At 38.0% G+C, this 21969-nt stretch overlaps 2 protein-coding genes and 2 long non-coding RNA genes across 8 annotated transcripts; 2 read left to right on the top strand and 2 right to left on the bottom strand.

The window, feature by feature from the left end:
* Positions 1 to 983: 983 nt before the first annotated feature.
* Positions 984 to 2905, bottom strand: LOC125190345 (uncharacterized). Its single transcript, XR_016130300.1, has 2 exons — positions 2113 to 2905; positions 984 to 1225 (listed from the first exon to the last, which is right to left on the bottom strand). It is a non-coding gene; the product is annotated as an uncharacterized LOC125190345 (long non-coding RNA).
* A 533-nt stretch (positions 2906 to 3438) lies between these two features.
* LOC125190346 (uncharacterized) lies at positions 3439 to 4329 on the top strand. Its single transcript, XR_007170903.2, has 2 exons — positions 3439 to 3562; positions 4085 to 4329. It is a non-coding gene; the product is annotated as an uncharacterized LOC125190346 (long non-coding RNA).
* Positions 4330 to 8255: 3926 nt separating this feature from the next.
* Positions 8256 to 11036, top strand: LOC125187012 (uncharacterized). Of its 5 annotated transcripts, none has more exons than XM_048083515.2 (7): positions 8256 to 8564; positions 8647 to 8737; positions 9132 to 9245; positions 9971 to 10169; positions 10247 to 10292; positions 10382 to 10457; positions 10622 to 11036. In XM_048083515.2, the coding sequence occupies exons 1-7, from the start codon at positions 8508 to 8510 to the stop codon at positions 10894 to 10896; spliced, it is 858 nt and encodes a 285-aa protein (XP_047939472.1). In that variant the 5' UTR covers positions 8256 to 8507; the 3' UTR covers positions 10897 to 11036. The 5 variants fall into 5 exon arrangements, with proteins under 5 accessions (XP_047939472.1, XP_047939471.1, XP_088914430.1 ...); XM_048083514.2 differs by having other exon boundaries at positions 8647 to 8773; XM_089058303.1 differs by lacking the exon at positions 8256 to 8564 and adding an exon at positions 8887 to 9023 and having other exon boundaries at positions 8646 to 8773.
* A 1677-nt stretch (positions 11037 to 12713) lies between these two features.
* LOC125187453 (putative galactinol--sucrose galactosyltransferase 6) lies at positions 12714 to 15826 on the bottom strand. Its single transcript, XM_048084046.2, has 4 exons — positions 15605 to 15826; positions 14179 to 15518; positions 13752 to 14096; positions 12714 to 13665 (listed from the first exon to the last, which is right to left on the bottom strand). Exons 1-4 carry the CDS (start codon positions 15794 to 15796, stop codon positions 12975 to 12977), a joined length of 2568 nt encoding a protein of 855 aa, XP_047940003.1. The 5' UTR covers positions 15797 to 15826; the 3' UTR covers positions 12714 to 12974.
* Positions 15827 to 21969: the final 6143 nt, after the last annotated feature.

Genomic DNA, 21969 nt, shown 5'->3' with positions numbered 1-21969 from the left:
TCTTATATCATCCGATCCAAGAAAGTTGAAACCATAGCTTTTGGGTTTAGCAATCCAGTGAACTAGGTTGTTGTATCCATACATTCACATACTGTAAGTAATGTACGATACATGTGTTATAATGTATATGACACCATAATGTAGCATTTGTTATCCAGAATGTAGCGTCGTTTTAGTTATGTAAAGGCCGGAAGTTAACACCTTTTCCCTAGGGTTTAGTAGTCCATGAGGCTAGGGAGTAGTACCACATATTCACATACTGTGAGTAATGTGAGATACATCTATGATAATGTATATTAAGTACAAGTTCATAACATCGATAATAGGAGTATAAATAATGTACATTGAGTACATGTTTACGTACATAGTTAATAAGTGTACATTAAGTACAAATTCACGTGCATCAATAATATGTGTACATTAATTATATGGTCATATACATCATTAATATATGTACATTAAGTACATGGTCACGTACATCGACAACAATTGAACATTAAGTACAGATTCACGTACATCGACAACAGGTTAATAACCAAACAACACAACTTATCGCAAAAATATCAATATTTCATTCAACACAAACATAAAAACCATTGTACCGACAACCACATTGTGTCGCAAAACATAATCCAGCAAAAACTAATGAATTTCATGACTACAGTATATGCTGCTAAATGTTTTATAAACCATATTCTTCGAACCACCTCTCGAAGTTGAATTATTACGGCCTTCATTTCCAATGCCACGTTGCATAGGTTTTGTGACGCCCCGGAAATTTCGATCCTTTCTTTCGAGATAAATCGGATTTAGTAGCTTAATTAATTTTCTCTTAGAAGTTGTGTAATCGTACTTTTCCTCGTTGTATTCGACTTTGGAGTAATTTAAGTATTCTCGTTGGAGGAAATAAAGTGCAAGAAAATTTAGTTCAAGAATAAAAGTGGAGAAAATACTTTCACTAGAGAAATGTGAAAATGTTTGGAGAAATAGAAATGCATGGGATGTAATTGAGAATAAAGTATTTAAGTACATACATCTTTATTTGGTACAAGAATGAATAATGACAGCTACTACTATCCTAATGGTCTCAAGACCTAAGACTTGGGCTCCAAGCTAGAAGTAAGAATGAGAATGCAGGCATAGTGGGGATAAGATTCCCTCTTCTTCTTCTTCCCCCATCCTTCTCGATTTTCAGCCCATAAGGCTCCAAGTTACAGCCTTGTACCTGCAATATTAACACCAAAAAGGGTATTAGAAAAGAACACATAAGTAAAGGAGAAAGAGAGGCAAGCCAAGTTAGAAAGCTAGAGGAGTAGGCTAATTGGGACAATCATAGAGCTGCCAACTAAGGCTAAGAGACCAGCCAAGTTGTCTCTAGTCCATTTTCACCAAAGAGGAAATAAAACAAATACCCACAGTGAACTCTTCCTACTGCACCAGCCAAGATAAGCCAGGAGATTAGATTCTCCCTCAAAGACAGAGAAAGATATTTGGCTAAAGATCCATTTCATGAGACTATACACCAAATTAGTATAAGGATCTTAATCACAAAGCTCAAAAGAGGTTGAGCTGGCAGCCTACAATTAGAAGCACAACCTCCAAGTCTCAAGCACAAACAACCAAGATTATGTGGCTATATAAGCAGCCTCTCCTCACCCCCTCCACCATCACTTCTTCATCATCACAACTACACACAACACCATAAGGAGAGCAGCGAAGAAGGAGGGAGAGGGGCAACGAGTGGTGACGGCAAGGACAGCCACCACCGAGGAGGATTCAGCCACGTTAAGGTAATCCCCTCAACACCCTTTGCATCATGTAGAGCTAGCTCAGTAGATAGCACAAGAACTTAGAATTTCCATAGGATTCTCACAACCAAGTATGGAACAATAGCAGAACCCTCAAGTTCTCAATACAGTAAGCTAAGTGCCCCAATTGAGAAAAAAAAAAACAGAACTTTAATACCATAGCCAAAGACCAATTCCAGTGAGCACTCAAAAAGGATGGATCATGGAAGTTAAATACTCCAACAAGAACATAGAAATACCATCAATCTCCAATCTACTAGAATTTAAGAAACTGAGTAAAGGAGAAAATGGGAGGCGACTTAGCTTAGGCGGAGGGGCTGCCGGGCGGCGGGAAAACGTCAACGGAACCCCGGGAACTCCGCGAAGCGGCTGCCAGTCGCGGCTGAGAGAGGAAAAAGGAGACGAGGCTCTCCACTCCGCCGCTGGATTCGCGAGAAGGCGACGAGGCAACGGCCCTGCTCGCAGCTGGAGGCGTGAGCGCGACGGCGAACTTACGAGCTTCCCCGCGAGCCGGAGAAAGAGTGCGCGCAGCATTAAGAGCCCGACGAGTGTTCGGCGGTGGCGCTGCCACCGCTGGCGCGAAGAAGCGGCGGGGAGGGCTCGACGGAGAGGGCAGCGAAGAGGGAGAACTCAATGGAGGAAGGAGTACGCGCCGACGGAACTCCGAATTTCCGTTGAGGCGGGGCGCGGTTTCGCCGGAGAGGAAAGGCACCGCCTCCGATTCTGAATTTAGGGATTTTGATTTTGATTTAGGGATTTTGAAATTCGACGAATCTGGGAGAAATTGGAGAACAGATGGGGAAATTGCGAGAGGTGACGGGAACGGCGACACAGAGGACGGCGAAGATCGCCGGTCGCCGAGATGAAGGGGAAGCCGCCGCCGTCCCCTTGTTCACAGAGGGTTTCTAATTTTGAGATAATTGGGTCTGAAGGGAGAAGATGTATAAGGGGAAGAAGGAGAGGGCTCCGGCGATGCCGGAGATGGCGATTCGCCGGAGATGGAAGAGTGGCTGTCGCCGCTGCTTCTTCTTCTTTAGAGAGAGTTCATTTGGGAATAATTTTGAAATGTGAGAAGAGAGAAGTGACGATGGAAGATGAGGAGGAAATTATTTGGTAGTTGGGCCTTAGTAATTGTTTAAGATGTTGGGCCAAATTATTTTAAATAGTTGTTGGGCCTTAGTAGTTAATTAAGAATTGGGCCAAGGAATTTCTGTTGATTTGGGCCAGTGGATTTATTGTTTGGGCCGAGAATTAAACTATGAGAAGTTGGATGGAATTAATTTAAGGATTTGAGATTGGAGCTTAATTAATTAATTTCCAAATAATTTATTTAGATTCCGGGAAAATAAAGTAGTAGAGTGGGAGACGCGAAAGCCGACCGGCGTCGCCCCGCGACGCCATGGGCGGCCTTAAGAAAAATCCGAAGAAAAGAATTTTAGAAGAGACTTTCCAAGAATTCCTATTCTTGTTAATAAGGGCCGAGTATTTGTTTAGAGAAAATAGAAATTCTCCAAGTTAATAAAGAGAATAAATAAACTCTGCAGAGTAGTGAAGCCGAGGTAGGATTTAGAAAAAAAAATCCTATAAGACGAGACTGAGATATAGGTGCTATCCAATAGGATGCATGCATTCTTTCTAAAGAGAAATAATTCAAGTATTAATTAGCGTGCTACGCTATTTATTTTCAAGGGATAAATTGCTCGAGGGCGAGTGAGGCCAAAGCGAGTAATTGAGTTGAGACATAAGCATATCAGGTGGGCTTTCTTTTAATATCCAGCACTATAGTGTGGATATAAAGCAAATACTTTTGAAGTTATGAAAAATCATCTTTTCTCAAAATGAAGTAGTGATTATTTTAAAGTTGTTGTCATACCATAAAATGTTTGTTTTGAGGCCTATCTGTTGGGGTAATATCCTGTGGGTTTTGGCGATGCCAGCCCGAGTTTAACGAATTCGGTTCCCAATAGGACCGCAAATCCTGTTCGGAATAATGTGCACGAGAGCCGTGAGCCATCAGCTGTTGGCCGGCGATGTGTCCGCTGAAGGTGGCCACTTTCACGGTACACGATTTTCAGATAAGGCGAGGATCCAAAAGAACTTAGACTGCAGTCAGACTTTTAAGATCACAAGAGAATTTAGTATGCTCGGGCCTTTTAAGAAAAAACTCTCGTGCGATACTGTGGATGGATGACAACTATATACTGTATGTTTTGTTTTCGGCATGTGTCCACTGAGTACTCCTGTACTCAGCCCTGCATGTATTTATAAATGTGCAGGTTGAACGTCAAGAGGATGGAGAAATGATCGGAGTCGATGCTACTAAATAATCAAGTGGATCTTTCTTCATACACGAAGTCGTCTAGTATGGACTTATTCCGCTGCTCTTTTGTGAAGTGAGACATCTTAGAATCTCACCTTCGAACTCTGATTTATTGATGAAATGTTTATTCTAGTTCTAAGACCATGTAATGGTACATTTGACTTCTATTCTATGATATGATCGACTTGGCCTTCGGGTATATTCACAAGTTCTTTCCCCTCTTCTTTCCCCGTTTCTTTAATCCCTCCCATTAGTCGCGATTTACCCGCTTTCGCTATCCTTAGCAAAGTGCGGTCGTGACAGGTTTAGTTCACTGCAGTCCTGGTGTTGTGAGTAAAAGTGAGCAGGGTACGCAAGTTTTATCCTGATGCAGTAGACATCTCTTCCTCAAGATTTCTTTGCCGCTTCGAACCTATTCAAAAACATTGGGATTGAAGGGATTAGACTATATGAAACATCATAAAAAAGTACATCGACTAATAATATAGACAATCAACTGTAGGTAATGTAAAAATCAAATTGACCAATGTACATCAGAGAATATATAATGTATCACAGCTTACAAACTTGTTGAACACCTCTATCATAGTGAAAAAACATAACATAGCATTGCTCATCAAAATATTAAACAGAAAACAGTGTGTCATGGCAGCATCATTTGGTGTACCAAATTAGTTTAAATTGATGTACATAAATGCATGAATGATGTATTCAAACATGATGTAAAGTTCAACCTGAAGGAACTGGCAGCGGAAGCGCTCGCATAAATCAATTACATAATAATTCTGATCTATTTAGCAGATTATTTAGACAAATTCTATTCGCGTAATTATCACATGTATCATGCTCATAACTCAAATAAAATATGCTTTAAATTAATTGAAACCTAAAACATGCTTTTCTACGGTTTAGTCATTATACCTTGATGATTCTCCAAAGAATCGAAGATAGCTAGCGCCTTCTCCACGTGAAGATCTTTAGTACAAACCACGGATCTTCTGTCTGGTTCCCGGACTGTAAACTGATATCAGGGTGGACTGATCTCACCAGTATACTAGGACTTAAATAAAGAAGACGGAAAACCAATCCCTCAAAGAAGAGGAACAATCGTCCTCTTGCTAGAAAGAGAGAGGGACGAAAATTTTGAGTAAAAAAAAACAAGTGTCTTTTCTGTCTCCTTTATTCTCCTATTTATAATAAGTCACTTATTGGGCCCAGACAGAGATCTATGGAAGGTTTTGGATATGGGCTCCTCCAATTAGCTTTTTACTAATTAAATTAAATCCAATTTAATATAAGCTTATAATTGGAATATTACGAGCAGCCACTACAGAAGTAATATTGCACTCCCCATCCAAATCCGAAATTATAAGTACTTCGGGTTTCCAATACTTGATATTTATTTCCCGCGCTTAAGATAGAAACATCCATTAATTAATTATTGTCTGCTATTGACTTAATTAATTAATATCTTATTTATTCCAAGAGAGGACTCAACAAGAAAATCTCATTTATTATTCATACAGTAATTAAACTCCAACTAGCTAGGTTCCGAATAATAAAACCTTATTTCAAGCTTCTTTTGAGGATGTTATCAAACGAGACTCACCTCGCGCACGATTCAACATAATAGCAATCCTAGCACCGCTAGATATTAATCATCACTACCCAATATACCAGGCTTATTGGGTTGCGAAAAACCCGCACCATTTGGTAAGTCAAAGTAGTGCATAATCAATACCGTATGTTCAATGCTAACGTACATTGATTAAGAAATAACAATTTGCAAGACCTCGTCTTTCAGTAGATAGCATAAAGACTGTCTCGCTGTTAGATCCATTCAGTGCTATACCACACCAACGTCATCTTTATTTCAGTAAGGCTTAGAAATAATCGGACTGACAATGCAACCTTTCACGATAGGTAGTCTAAGCCTATCTAGGTTGTGAAATTCTTCTTTTTTTTTTGTTTAGAACTGACCGTGTTACCTTAAAGTGAACGACGCCTACAACCGGTCTACTAAAACAAAGACTTAGACTTTGTTAAGTTATTTATACATTTAAACATGTAATAAACATCCATTAAATGTAAAACATAACAATATTATGACAAAAATAATCTGTTTATTCCTTTGGAAAATAAAATAAGAGTTTTAACAGTATTCAATCACTCGAAAGGTGATTTCTAGGATACAAACTCTAACACAGCCAACATGATGTATCAACATGTATTGCATAAAATCATAATATCTCGTATACTTACGGTATGTGATTGTGTGGATACTATACTCTAGCCCCATGGGCTACTAAACTCTAGGGAAAAGGTGTTTACCTACGTGAAGTCGCATCTGGTTAATGTAGTACTCAATTGAAATGATGTACCAAAGAAAAATGTTTTTTAAGTAATGTACAAGCATTCATTTATAATGTATTGTGTACCCTATATGAATGTGCACAATGTGATGCATAATGTCACAATCATTACCAACATAAAAAGGTTAGACAATGTACTTCAGAGATTAAATAATATAATATACCATGATGACAAGTTCAAACTAAATGCAGAGCCTGTAAAATAGCAAAATATTTTTCCCATCATGATACAATATACTAATGTACATAATGTAATGTGTAATGAACAGAATGTACTGGCCTACTCGGTAATGTTCATAATGTATTGGGTAATGTACATAATGTACTGGGTAATGAACATAATGTACTTGGTAATGCACATAATGTAATGTGCAATATGATGTATAATGTTTATACTGTGATGTATAATGCCCAGAATGTCATACTGTAATGTACGATTTACTCTACAATGATGTATAAGAGGTGATGACTACCGTAATGTACACCCCAAAAGAAATATTACCTATTGTTTGAGTAGGCTGACTCTTCGACCTGCCTCGTTTGTTCACCATTTTCTACTTCAAATTCGTCTTCTCCGTCACTGTGTCATTGTAGTTTACAGAAAAGAGAGGGGAAAAAATGAGCATTAGAAACTTCCCCAAAAATGTACAGCAACAACAATCTAACAAAACATAAAACCAAAATTCATCATCTTAGAGCAACAATGTTTAAAAGAAATCCACAAATTTGACGAATCAGACTACGATTCACCCAGAAACCCTACATAAAAATAGATAAAACCAGACAAAATCAATTGGTAAGAATTAATGTAGCAAATCGACTTCTTCTTCGTGGGCTTCACCGTCAGAAACGATCGGATTGTAGATGGGGCGACGGAGGTTAGGGTTTTTTGGGAAAAAAATCGTCTGGTGAGGGAGAAGAGAAAAGAGGTGTAATGTTGAGAGAGTGAGAGAGAGTGGGAGAGAAAATGAATCGTCCATGATATTAAATTCCGGATTTTTAGCATTAGCAGTTTCTACAAATGCCACGCCTACCGAATTTGCCCTTAATGTACCGAATGTCATTAAATCAGGGCCATTAGATTACTACATCCGACGGATTGAATTTGTACTATGTTTAAACACTTAGAGCAACTCCAAGGGGAGAAGATAAATGGAAAGGGTATATCATGTTTATACCTTCTCAAAAAGTGCAATATACCTTTCTAAAAATCAATCAACTCCAAGGATAAAAGGTATATAGAAAGGTATATCATTTTAAAAAAATAAAATAATAGTACAAAAGCATTAACAAAACATAAAGTGTAATACCTTCTCAAATACCTTCCCCCTTGGAGAATGATTTTTTATGAAAAGAAGGTAAATATGGTGGTTATATCATTTTACCTCTCCATCAATGGAGAGGTAAAAATACCTCTTCAAAATGGGAAAATGTATAATACCTTCTCAAATACCTCTCCCCTTGGAGAATGTTTTCTCATGAAGAAAAGGTAAATATGGTAGTTATATTAGTTTACCTCTCCATTTACCTCTCCCGTTGGAGATGCTCTTATAGGTCATTAGGACCTAAATGCGCCCCCTACGGAATACTTAAATTATGAAAAGTTTGGAGAGTAGCTGAGTAGTAGAGTTTTTTTTTGGAATTTTAAAGGTAGTGTATTAATTATAAATAAACAAATTAATAAAAATTAAATTAAATCCTTAAGTTTGGGTAATACTAGTAGTAATAAATTATGGAGCGAAATAGAACAGTCAAAATTAGAATTATTTCCGTCCCCAAATTCGATAACCTGTATCACCAACACCAAAGTTCCACCGCCCCCCTTCTCGGCTCAGCCCACCCTAGTCCCGGACTCAAGGCGCGCCTCTTTAGGTTTACTGATTCCAAGTTTGATTTGAGCAGAAAACTGATGCTTCAACATGTTTTATTTTGTCAACTGATAAAACTCAAAATTGTAACTTGTGCCAAAATCATTGAGAAGAGGGTTTATTCTATTTGATCAAGGACATGGACCTCAAGCCATTCAAGCTGGACATAGATGAGCTCATACATGAATTCACTCAAGTATTTGGTTTTAATCAACAATCACAAATTGTTCCTCCTATTTGCGGCTATAAAATGATTACCTTGCTCGTTTGGTGTGCAGTGTGAATCGAGTGCTTTTGCTGAATTCAAAAGAGTTTGGCTTTCAAGGAGGTTTTCCTACATATTCGAGGCTGCCCCTTCCACTAATCAAGGTCTCTTTATGCAGTCACTCTATGCACATTCCATTAGTAAGTTATTCCATATTTGAACTATTGAACTTGTGATGTTCCTGGTTTCTTGCAAGTTGTAAAATGTGAGTGTGTGGAGATTGGGGGTTAAAACTTGTTTTATCTGATCATAGGGTGTATGTGTTCATATTACCAATACATCAATGAGTATCTAGATGTGCACAAGCTGTCAAAATGTGTATTTGCTGCTCACTTTTCTGTAAGCAAAGAGTGAAATTGGGAAGCTTTAAGGCTATTCTCACTTTATCTGGTGGGCTTCGTTTTTTGCACGAATTACTATGTATTGATCAAGTAAACCTTTATTTTCACTTTTATTTATCCTATTGTAACTGTATAGCTGTTGTTCTTCGGATTGCAGGCTACATGGTTTCACCGGATTCTTTCTTCAACAGATTAGGTGGCCTATTTTGCTTGTACTGCCTATTTGAGACACAAATTTTCAAGCCTCCTTATAAAATTTATTTGTCTTTGGGTGAGCATTTCACTTGTTTCTCACCATGGTGTGGTTATGCCATTTGGGTGATAGATTTGATGGGGAATTCTACAATATCCAGTAATTTGTACTTCACTTGAATATCTGTGTTAATGTGGCTGCTGCCAGTTGTTAGATTTTATCGTTGTACATGTTTCTTTCTTGCTCTCTGTAGAACATTTATGGCTTAACTAGCAATACAATAAGTCTCTGTCTTGTCCTTCACTATTTTAGCCCAATTAATTACTTCATTGCTTTCTTATTTTTAATGTATATTTAACGGTCCTCTCCAAAGCACAAGCATAAATGAAATGCAAGTACATGTTCTTGAGATCTTAGAAGCAGCAAGCACATTTTTCTGGTTGGGGAATGTATATGTCAATGTTTCTGTTAACTGAAACCAGATGACTTCCACTAGTATTCATTATCTAAAGACTGTGACATTGTCCTTGAGAAAAAAAAGAGGGCTTGAAGTTGGTTCTGTTTCGATTAGGACTAGACTTTTTGCATTTCTGAATTATTGTTAATTTGATGTTGTTTTGGAAATACTTTGTTATTATATATTCTGTGGGAAAGATAATAGATGAAAACTTCTCATTCTTATTCCCCAGACCTTTATAAAGATGTGGAATTGAATTTAAAAGTACTACATAATAATTTGAGCAGCAATGAAGTCATAGTGTGTTCTCTTCCAAGCAAGCCCTTACCTTAATTTTTTTTTACAGGAGAGTTGAAACAGCTCAAGAATCTTGTAATTGAAGCAAAGGCTGCTGGTGTGAATGTAGTTACTGCTCTAGTGAAGGGTATGCTGGAGAGGAACATGTTTCTTTTCGGATTTGTAGGTGTAGATGAAGGCTCTCCAGCAGAAAGAGTGAATGAAGTAACAGGTCAACATAATGCCCGTATTCAAGCAGCATATAAGATGTAAGCTTCTGTGTTTTCTTCTATCACAACTTGGTTGACTTACCTGAAGGGTGCAATTTTTACTCATTACTCATTAGGTTATTTTCTAACTCCCGGCTTGAGCACTTCATCCACATGGACTTGGTGTGTTCCTTCACTTACCTTTTTTATTGCATAATTAACTAAACTATACTATGTTATGATATCTCTCTGTGTTTAAATCTTTCCACTAGGGCACAGAGCTTGACGTTGATCTGTTCAAGAAAAGATCGTCCGAGTATGCAGCCGCTAAGGAGCTTGCCATCAAAGGTACTTTTAATATGTTCCCAAAATTCCATTTGTCCCGCCTTATTGACTTGCATCAACACGTCTCCAGAGCATTCGATCACAACATGTGCTATCAACTGCTTTTAAAATGCATCTCTCGTTTCGCACCTTCTAATACGAGTTGTAATATCTTTGTCCTGTTGAAGAGGCTAGCCAGGTGGTTGATGTGGAAAACATAAAGCACATTGCAGAAAACCAGAGATTGATAGGTGATGTGGTTGAGCAGACCGCTGCTGATTGGAATTCCCAAAAGGAGACATTGTATCGACAAACAGGGTTCAGTCCTCCCCAGCAGGAGGAGGGAGGAAACAACAAGAAACGGAAAGAAGCTTGCGACAGCCTTGCAACGCAGGAGGATGATGAGGACTCGGAAGACCCTGATGATTTCTGCAGAGAATTGGAAGAAAGTTTGCTTTGTTAGCCATTGGAATAGGACGATTAAGGAATTTGCAATGAGGAATATACACCAGTTTAATTTCTTTACATACTTAGTAGTCTTCATGTAGATTAAGAAGCGACCCAAAATCTCCAATGAGGAATATACATCAGTTCCTGAATGAATATTATGAAGATAGAAAATAGAAAAGAGAATAAGCCTGAGCAGATTTAGGCTGAAAGTAGTCTAAATATAGCATATGCGGCCACTAGGCTGTGAAAATGCTTTAAAATAACCAAATTCAAGTCAATGTAATACCACTTGATGTTTGCCAAAGGACGAAAATATTCTCAATATCTAAACGAGACAGAAAGCTTTTGAGGCAGAGAATCACCAGCAGGAGCTGAAACAGAAAAAGAAAAGATTTTTAGGATATATGGGGTCTGGATTTGAGGGACAAATCAGTTGGATTCAGAACGGTCAGCCTACCAAGCAAATTAATTGATGACATTGAGATACAAAAAGGTTACTCTAAAATAGAAGATTCCGATTCACTTGTCAATCAGATAGCAAACCTTCCAGGCAAGCTCTCGCACTACTTTCTCCACTAAACCAATCAGTGGTAACTGGCCATTACACAGAGAACAGCAAAAGGCTATATGTAAAAGTACTTCAACCTATGCAATCTCACCGCAAGAATCAAGATCACTTACTCAAAATAAGATAGAAAGAAGGAAAAGAGATGAAAAGGAGAGGACATAAGAAACATTGCAACCTTAGCTCCATAACAATAAAAATTCTCAGTATCATGCAACCTTCATGTTTTTTGGTTCAGTATACCGTACTAGAATTTATTCTGATCCACTATTTGGTTCAGCTTCAATAACAATTAAGTGATTTATGCATGGAAAGAAGGTAGTCAACCAAGAAGAGAGTGGGAATGATGGAGGGAGAGATAAGAAATAGCCTGAAAACCTTCGCAGCACCACGCTCATAAAGAACTAGTATAATGAAACGCCTCAAACAGGGATTTGAAATTATTGCACAATATGCATCGTGGTAGTTATTGAGATCCAACGTGAATTTAAAGACATTCGCCCAAGTCTGCCCTTTACAGTAGTCACTGATTCCCCAAGGTTCTCATCAGAGGTGCTACTCACAGTGCCAAGAGATTCGTCAGCTTGCTCAAGTGCAGCCAGAGCAAATTGGCAGGCAGCTTCACTCATATTATATTGTTCAAAGAGCTGCATCACCCATTGATAATAGTGAAGCTTCCATGCTGCAATGCATGACCAATACTTGCAATAATTTTAGATTTTCAAGTTCAACATGGAGGACATAATTTCCATTAAACTGGACTGTAAATGCAGCTATTACTGCATAGTATTACATTAAGACAAGGCCAGTTAAATTGAACAAATAATGCATGCCAATTATGTCAAAAGCTTATGTAGAAATAAACTTTTCAGACAAAGGAAATCAGGAATGTATAATCCGTGATATTTTGTGAAAATGAACAGAATATAAATGTGTGGGGAATTAGTCCCGCTAATGTAACTATTTACAGGATAGAGATACAATTTCATAGCCCAGGAAATAAGCATTTCAGTCTTTATTAAGGAAATGCGCCAAAAAAGAATAGCATTGAACTAATAACAAAATAAAACTGGTGATGAGAGATACAGACATTAAGACCTCTTTTAAGTTTTTTAGGTATTTCAAGATTTTTATGATTGTTTCAAGGCTCCTTCACCAAGAGTCTATAATGACAACCATAGTAGTTAAAAAAGAAAGAATAACAGAGAAACCAGAGCCTTTGATAAGACAACTAAAACATTACTACAAAATACTCTAAAGCAAACTTGTCACATAAAATGAGATAGTATTTCAATGGTATCATCCACTTTGACATTATTGTACTGTGATTAGAATGCACTCAAGGTACAAGCACATGCTGCTGGGGTTTCTCAATGGGCCATGGTAGGTGAAAAAAGTACAACACATTGCAGCATCCATACCCATGTCCTAATCTCCTAGATCCCCCCAATGGAACAACACTATGAATCTTGCAATAAGATGATCATAGCTACATACTAGTTCCCCAAAATCTTGATACAATTACTTCACAACTCAATCTCGATCTTGTGCACCTTCTCATCCTCTCGAGGCATCTCGAGCAGGTTCAAGGTAACGAGGCCGGATGCTGAGTCATATTCAAAGTCAACGACCTCAGACCCCACCTTGCATTTTCTTGGCTTAGTCGAAGAGTAAGCACCAAACTGCCCACATCCCTTGGATTCAATGGAGACAACTGCAACGGCTTCCGAGCTTAAGTTCTCGGCTCTCTCGGCACCCACAATGCTTTCTTCCGATTGATATCCATTCCCCAAATCCGAGAGCTCTGCCCCGGCCTTCACTTCATAGTTCAGCCCTTCTATAGCTCCGCCTCCATTGAACATGTCGATGAGGCCGAACGGGGCAAAGCTGAACCCTGGCGCTAGACTCTTGATTGGTGTCACGGTGTACACCTCATGCTCAAGGACCTTAAGGGAGACAGGCATTGCCACGTTGTAAGGAAGGACGATGACTTCTCCGACCCTGTGGGAGTAGAGGGCCACGTGGCCATCCCAGTTGGAGTCAGGCGCCACATCAGAGATGAAGTGGACGTCCCGGCCCCGCACATAGCCGGTGATCGCCTCGGTTTTGGTCTGGTGGTGGGTGTTCTTCCTCTCAATACTGTTCCACGCCGCACCTTGGCAGTTGTACACGCCTAGAACCCCAGTGTGCTTGTTAATGTTCCATATCTTTAGCAGGCTGCACCACCACAACAACAATCCATCAGTAAATCATACATTCTCAAGTTTCTTTCACACTATATAAAAAAATTTCAGACTACTGACCTAACACCATCACGAGAAGGATCTGAAAAGAGGCAATCCTTGGTGGGGCGACCGGGGAGGCGAGGGCGGAGGATGGAGCCATCAGGCAAGACAAGCTTCCTAAGAAGCTCGAAGTTGTGTTTCCCCGGCGCATCACTGACATAGACAGGTCCACCACTGATTGCCCTGGCCGAACCATGGTACTCGGCTGCCGGATGCAGAGAGTGGAACATGTCCCAATCAGGCAGCATTATCTCTCCCAAAAACACACTGTTGTATGCCACAGCTGCAATGTGGATGGTGTGCGACACCGGATCACGCGGGTAGAAATCGTCCGAAGCTCTCACTATACCAGTCTGCTTCGAGCTGCATCCAAAACACACCATTAGTTAACATTCAAGAATCAATACAATTAATTAAATATGAATTTGGAAATACTAACACATACCAGTAAAGAGATTCGAGGTTGTGGCTCATACAGGCAATGATTCCATTATCAGGGAAGTTCCTGGCAACAGAGGCATCAAGAGCATTTTGATACTGCCTTGTGAGCTCGACCCTGCCTCCGAGGCCAGCACCGAGCGTCTCCAAAATGCACTGCACATCGACCTTGACGCCGTCTATGCCGGCAGCAGCCAAGTAACTATGGAGCTCATTGTAGAACTTGTACACATTCTTAGGGTTCACCAATCCCAATCCCTGCAAAGCGATAGCATCGGTTTTCCACCCCGGCTCGTTCGCAAGAACCCCCTTTGACAGCTTGGGATACTGCATAGCTGATCCGTACTCTTTCATCTCCTCCACCCCGGGCCTCACCCCGCCCCAGTACCCGGTGATGGCGTGCCACACATACACATACTTGAGCCCGTGCTTCTCCTTTGCGATGTTGACGATGTTCTTGATCCCCATCGAAGGATCCTCCTTCTTCTTGAACTTTTCATTCTCCTTGATCCCAGTCAGCCTCAGCAGCCCCTGCTCTTCCTTTTCATCTTCTTTCTTGTCGGACCCCACCGATTGCCATCCATCGTCGATGATGACGAACTTGGGAGGGGTTCCACCGGCCTCGAGGCTCTCGAGACCAGCCTCCACCCCCTCCTGCGTAACCTCTTGGTAGAATGCATCCCAGGTGCACCACCCGAAGCAGTCCACGATTCCGGGAAGCTTCTTCTCGTGCCGCAACCGGAAGGTCCCGAGGTGGAGCTTGACCGCCTTGATGGCATCCTCGATCGTGGCGAACGGATCGGTGCCGCAGCCGATGTAGACGGAGTGAGTGAAGGTGGACCCCACGGTGTCGGAATCGCCGCTCTCGAGGCACAATTCGAGCTCATCGGCGGCGTTCCCCTGCAGGCAGGCCTTGAATTTTCCTTCAATCAAGGGGAGGAACACAGTGTAGACGATTTTGTTGTCGTTGCCGGCGTCGTCGGACTCCAAATGCGAGCCCTCTTTGGTCTCGAGGAGGAGGAATTGCGTCTCCAAGGGGATGTCGCGCCCCTTGTCCCCCATTTTCTGAGCCATCCACCACAGCTTGAACCGGAAGCAGGCTAAGAAGCGGACGTCGCGTAGGGTTCCGAGGGAGACGGAGTGGCTGCACTGATCCTGGTCGAAAGCCGCCCCTAGAAACACCCCATCCGCCGCCCCCGCCGCCGCGCCGGAGGTGGCGATCACATTCTCCGGCACGTTCGTGAGAATCGTCCGATCCTTCACCACGAGCTTCCTCTCGGCGATCCGGACTGCTGGCTTGATCGTCATCGCTGGCTCCTCGCTGGATTTGCGCCCTAACTCAGTCCCCTGAAGCAAATTCAGCTCAAAATGTAAGACAAAATACAAGTAATTCAAACACTGCAGCACGGAAATTGAAGGGGAAGGAGACGTACTCGGTAAGCGAGAACGCGATTGCGTGAGGAAGACGATGATGGGAGGTTGAGCGGAGATGTATTTTTCGTGTGAAGTAAGCGTGTGAGAGAAGAAGCGAATGGTGCAATGGTGTTGAAGAAGAAGGGGGTATTTATAGGTTTTACCGGTATTCTGGAATTGGGAATTGGGATTGAGAGAGAAGAAACCACCATTATTGGCTGTTGGTGGTGGTGTTGTGAGCGCGCTCTCTCTCTCTAATGCAGAGGTATCTCGATGGGGATTGGTGGAAGGAAATCGGACGGTGGGAAAGGAGGGAGCTTCCTCGATCGGGTCGACGTCTCAATGGTAGATCGTCACGCCACGTCGGATCCACGCCGTGACGGACTATTATTCTAACGACCTAGTTGGCTTTTCGTGACAAGTTGAATTTCCAGACTTAGGAAAAAATGTTTTAAATTGGAATAAAAAATTGCTGTCATGCAGATTTTTTTTGTTTTTCTGGGGAATGGGTGCTGCAGGTCTAAAATTCCGGTCCATTTTGGGGTCGGTTATTCTGTTTTCAAGTTAAGCAAAAAAGGCACAACAATTAATGTAATCGAAATCTAAATCTAAGTCTGAAAATTAGTGTATATTCATCAAAAATTCCACAATGAGGTTTAGTTTCTCATGTTAAATCAATGTCAAAATATTTTAGCCTAATCTTATTTATATTAAAATAAATGGCTTTCGTGAGTGATAAAAAAAATATATGTATAAGTTTCGGATTTAACAACATAAAAAATTTCCTTCAAATACAAATAAATAGGTTAATTGAAAAAATGCCAAAGTTATAGTTATAATTAATTGACTATATTTAAAAGTTACAGAATTGAATAGAATTTGACTAAACTTTATAATTTTTTCAATAACGTTTTCAAATACTATTATTAATATAATTTTGGTGTTAGTTATTTTTATTATAATTTTTTCAATAACGTTTTCAAATACTATTATTAATATAATTTTGGTGTTAATTATTCTTATTTGAAGTGTTGCTATAGCATTAACAAAAATGTGATCTTTAGTGTTACTATGACTACTTGAATTTTGGTATATTGAAATTTCGAAGAATATGATGCTAATTGTGTATTTATCTCGTAGCATACACACTAATAGATTGTGTGATGAACACCTTTTGATAATAGGATAAGTTTTAACTTTCAATTGACTAGTCCGACATTCCATGTGGATACATGAGGAATAGTATCCCAAGGAATCTTTATTTTTTATTTGGATTTTTTATTACATAATGGCATGCTATAGCATGGGTTTATGTCATATACGGATATATTTTTAATAAATTTCGATCATATTAGTATTCATGTTGATTTTTAAGGAATTTGTGAGATCTATTTCACCAACTTTTATTATCACGTATGACACTTACAATTAGTGCTTAATCACTTATCTGCGTACATGAAGAACTTCTTTCAAGGAATGATCATATATAATCAACGTGTCATTATAGAATATTTTAATTTAATTACTAAGAACCCTATTAGTTTCCATTCGACCCTGCGTTAAAAATATCTATGTGGTTGTTAATTAAGTACTAAGCTTGAATAAAATAATCTAGAGAAATCTAGGCCAACTCGATGTGTACCATAATTTAAATCAATAAGATTAACATGGGACACGTGTTACACATACAATGGTGACATCATTTTCATTACAATTATTGATATAAATTAATGCTGATTGTGTGTCTCCACGTGGACTTGCGGTCCGAGCCAAATCCACGTAGCGATTATCCACGTAGATATTAATCGACATTTGATTAGGACGCATTTGTTTGGAATAAAATTAGTTCAAAATTGGGGAATGTTACAATCCAAAACAAAATTGAGTTATCAAATGTAGGTGGCAGAGGTGAATTAGGTGTGGGCAAGTGGAAAGTTTTTTCACCGCCATTTGAATATTTTACAAAATTGGTCAAATTAAGATAAGTATATTAATTTGTAGGTTCATGGTACGTAAAACTAACTCCAAATATTGACTATTATTTAATTCATGTATCAAGACTATTGAATAATATCAACTTGTTACATTCATGCGGCGTGTAAAGTCCCAAGGTATTCTCCTTGTTTTGAATAAAGAATAATCAATTTGTATCGAATCGAGATGATATTTTGTGTGTGATCCGAATTTTGTTTTTGAATATTTAAATATGATTTTTTTTTGGGGGGGGGGGGGGGGGGGGTTATACCAAATTTTAAATAAGAGTGTATAGATATTTCCAGGTCGAAACCATATAATTTATGTTGGGTAGCAAAATTTCCCACATGCTTTTGGAGTTGAAGACTTTAATTAAGTTATTTTATTGTGGCAACAAATTATAATTATGAAATCAAATTGGTGAAGCATTATAGTAATACTTAATTATTAATTATGCAGACTAATAGACTATTACATCGATCAGTCATGATCATAATTTTCTTTTCTAATAAATAAAATTATATGAATAGCTTATCCTTGTAATTAAGATTCTTCTAGAATTAAAAACATGACATTCTAGCTAATTCCATAATTATCATTCTATCGGATAACATCAAATAATTAGATAATTATTAGTCTAGTATATTCTCTAACTTTATTGGTCAATTTTCAGCTTTATCACTTAGATCTAATTTTCTTTATATTATTATTTTTAATTTGATAATAAATACAATACCTTTTGAAGATATCGTTATAATATTTACAATAGACTCACTGTGTGTATCGGACGTTAACTATTACTACTATTATGCAAACACATAGATACAATTTTCTTTTAAAAAATCTTGTATATCATGCATCCGGCGATTTCTTCTATATTCACAGTTTGAGCCTACCTAAAGCTAATTAGCTTTTCTAACTCATTTGCTTATTTCATGGTTAAACTTATTTTCCAAAATTGAGACGAAAAGTTGGACTTTTTTTTTCTATGTAATCATTATAATGTTTGCAGATACACAATTTCAATCGTTAAATTAAGTAAATCGATAAAAAAATTATTTTTCAGCTAAGTAGGATATAATGAAGACTACACCAAAATTGCTTGAGGAATCACGAGTTCTTATCGTAAAACATTTTTTATTGTTTTCTTGGAGCAATTTTGGTATCTTCGTTCTAAATTATTTTTGGGATATTGGTCTTGAAAGTCATAAATTTTTGGCAAATTTTGATATTTTTTACAAATGTTAGAAACTTTAAAAATTGTAAACTAACTTATGACCAATAATATCTCATGATTTTTTTGTGTGGAATTAATAACATTAATGATTGAGTTGACGTGGAAGATTTATCTACATTAGTCAAAATTAAATATTTACGTGGAACTGAAGGTGTACATTTGTCGCATCTCACCCAATGTTTCTCTGACACCATTTTTTGTGATGTTCAAATCTCAATCATGTAACTTGATATTAAAATTCTAGTGTTGAAGTTTTATTGATCGAAACCTACATTTCTTTAGTGTTACTTATCTCATTTTTATGTGAATATAATACTATTTTTATAATGATATAAGTATAGTTCGATCGCAAATTATATCTAATAACACGTCGATATTAATTGGGTATATTTGGTCGCACACAAACTCGTCCACATCTGATTTCCAAATTTTGAAATTTGTCCTTGTAATGTATAATTTTATGTATTTATAATTTTCCCCATCATATCGATGGATCGAAATGGAAGTGAGTTGTTTAATTCAAAAGTGATATTGTCCATATCAACTATCAATCATACAATAAACACATATCATTGTTACTATCATTATCATACAACAAACACCAGATCAGCTGATATTTTTCGTTACTTGCAAATAATGACATCATATTTCCAATGGAATGATAATCCAATCAATCATGTAGGTGCAAATTTTGGAGTGTTTCAATCATAGTATTGCCACTATTATATTGATACCTTCCAGTCTAAATCGTCCAAGTCGATTTCCTAATCAAGGGACAAAAGACATACATGCATGTGGTGAATCTTGCTATTAATTACATTAATATACTCCTAATCACTAATATATTACTTTAATTAATGGGATATTCTTTGTTGAATCTTGGCACTAGCCCCTTTTCCTCTTCTTTTTCCCCTTTTTATGAGTTTTATCTTCTTTTTTTTGACAAATCAATTTTGATTTTGAGTTCTTCTTCTTACACATATTAGTTTGATCTTCTTCTTACATATTTGTTGTTGCAAGCATATATGCACTTAGGGCTGTCAAAATGGATATCGGGTATTGGATACCCAATATCCAAACCCGAAAAATCGGGTAATTGGATACCCGATATCCGATTTTTCGAGTATCGGGATCGGGTTCGGGTATAAGATTTAAGGATTATCGGGTATCGGGTAACCCGATACCCGATCGGGTATACCCGAATTACCCGATTTTTTTAATTTTTTATATATATTTTTAATTTTATAATGTATTTATTCAATTAAATGACATATGAATCGAGTTCAGCAGTTCCAATTCTCCAAACCCAAGCTGACTAAAATTATTTACGCATTGCCCCTCTCACTCTCCCTCTACCTCTCGGCGTTCTCTCTGCCGCTGTCCACTGCCGTTTCCCTGACGCTGTCGCCGCCCATTGCAGTGTAGCAGTGCCTCCCCCCTCTCCCTCTCAGCCTGATTGTGTGAATCTGGGCAGTTCAGGATCCTTATTTCTTAGAAGAATTTCTTTTTGGCTCCATTCCACATGATTTAGGCAGTGTGTATGAGCTTTGTGAGAGTCAAGCTGGGAGAAAACTTCTTCAATGACAGCATTCCTAATACCTCAATCTACCTGCCTCAGCTTAACCTTTTTGAACTGCAAAATATTATGCTCTCTAGTAACAGTCGGAGAACACCAACTCTCATCCAATAATCAAACTAAACTTGAGCAGATGAATCTCTCAAACAATAAGCAATCCTAGTACATTAAAATCGGGACTGGATACCCGATTTTTCGGGACTGGATACCCGATCGGGTATCCAATTAGAATTTCGGATCGGGTATCGGGTATGTGATATTGGGTTTTTCGGGTTCGGGTATCCGCGGATACCCGATTTGACAGCCCTATATGCACTTATGAACCATGAAGAATTGAGTCGAGATAATTTCAAAGGTCACTAGATACCATATCATTAGTTAATAGTGAGTTGATCTCAACAATTACATTCTATTATGGCATGCACTTTCAACCCTCCCATTAGGCCTGTCAAAATGGATATCGGGTATTGGATACCCAATATCCAAACCCGAAAAAGTCGGATAATTGGATACCCAAAACCCGATTTTTCGGGTATCGGATCGGGATCGGGTAATGAGAATTTTGGATTATCGGGTATCGGATTATCCGATATCCGATCGGGTATACCCGAATTAACCGATTTATCCGATTTATTTTCTAAAATTAATAAATTATATTTTTATTATAATTATATATAATTTAATTTCTTAACTATAATTTAATTAATACTTAATAGTTAGCATATAAGATATGTAATTTAATTTTTTAAATTTTATTGACTTGTGATATTTATAATTTTGAATTTTTAGATGATATTATTGTTAGATCTTGATTCTTATGAATTGAATTATTGAATTGTGATATTTATAAAGGATGAATGTTTGAACTTATGAATTTTGATGGTTATTGACTTATTGTGGATGGATGAAAGATGCTAATATGTATAGCTTATGAATTTTGTATTTTTCAAAGTTTGTAGTTATTTTCTTTTAAATTCGAACTACTACAAGAATTTTGTATTCCTAAAAGTTTATACTAGTTATTTTCTCTTAATTTCGAGCTATTATAAGAATTTTGTATTTCTAAAAGTTTGTAGTTATTTTTACTTGAATATTAGTACTTCAACTTTGTATTAACTTTGAATTAAATAATATTAAATAAATTCTAAAATTTTGTAGTTAATTTTCAAAAAAAAAAAAAATCAAAATCACAATTGGGACTGGATACCGATTTTTCGGGACTGGATACCCGAGTCGGGTATCCGGGTACCCGAAATCAAATTTGGGTCGGGTATCGGGTATTGGATTTTAGGAATTTCGGGATCGGGTATCCGAAAATTTCGGATCAGATATCCGCGGGTATCCTATTTGACAGGCCTACCTCCCATCATTCGTGCAATCTATGTTAGGTAATAGTATCTCTCTTTTCCAAAACTTTGGATGCTATTAATTTACTGTTAATAAAGTGCATAATATTTTTGAAAAACATAAATTCCTAATTTGAATGGAGGTAATATTAAAACATGCATCTTTGCATTTGATAATTTTTCAAATTTATAATTTTTTTAGCTATGTGTACTTAAATTGATGCTATGCATATCTATTAATAGAAAAACTAT

Source organism: Salvia hispanica, chromosome 5 (assembly GCF_029641045.1).
Source record: "Salvia hispanica isolate PSC_SH4W2 chromosome 5, Shi_PSC_v1, whole genome shotgun sequence".
In the NCBI taxonomy this organism is placed as follows: Eukaryota; Viridiplantae; Streptophyta; class Magnoliopsida; order Lamiales; family Lamiaceae; genus Salvia; species Salvia hispanica.
The sequence above is the reverse complement of the archived record's forward strand: the minus strand, read 5'-3'. Positions and strand labels throughout refer to the sequence as shown.

Excerpts from the sequence above, each read along its gene's own strand:
- LOC125187012 (XM_048083514.2), top strand. The coding sequence starts at position 8,508 with ATGGACCTCAAGCCATTCAAGCTGGACATAGATGAGCTCATACATGAA. Across the intron at positions 9,246-9,970 it reads TAAAATTTATTTGTCTTTGG|GAGAGTTGAAACAGCTCAAG; the intron begins GTGAGCATTTCA and ends TTTTTTTTACAG. Across the intron at positions 10,293-10,381 it reads ACTTCATCCACATGGACTTG|GGCACAGAGCTTGACGTTGA; the intron begins GTGTGTTCCTTC and ends TCTTTCCACTAG.
- LOC125187453 (XM_048084046.2), bottom strand. The coding sequence starts at position 15,796 with ATGGTGGTTTCTTCTCTCTCAATCCCAATTCCCAATTCCAGAATACCG. Across the intron at positions 15,519-15,604 it reads ATCGCGTTCTCGCTTACCGA|GGGACTGAGTTAGGGCGCAA; the intron begins GTACGTCTCCTT and ends AATTTGCTTCAG. Across the intron at positions 14,097-14,178 it reads AACCTCGAATCTCTTTACTG|CTCGAAGCAGACTGGTATAG; the intron begins GTATGTGTTAGT and ends TTTTGGATGCAG.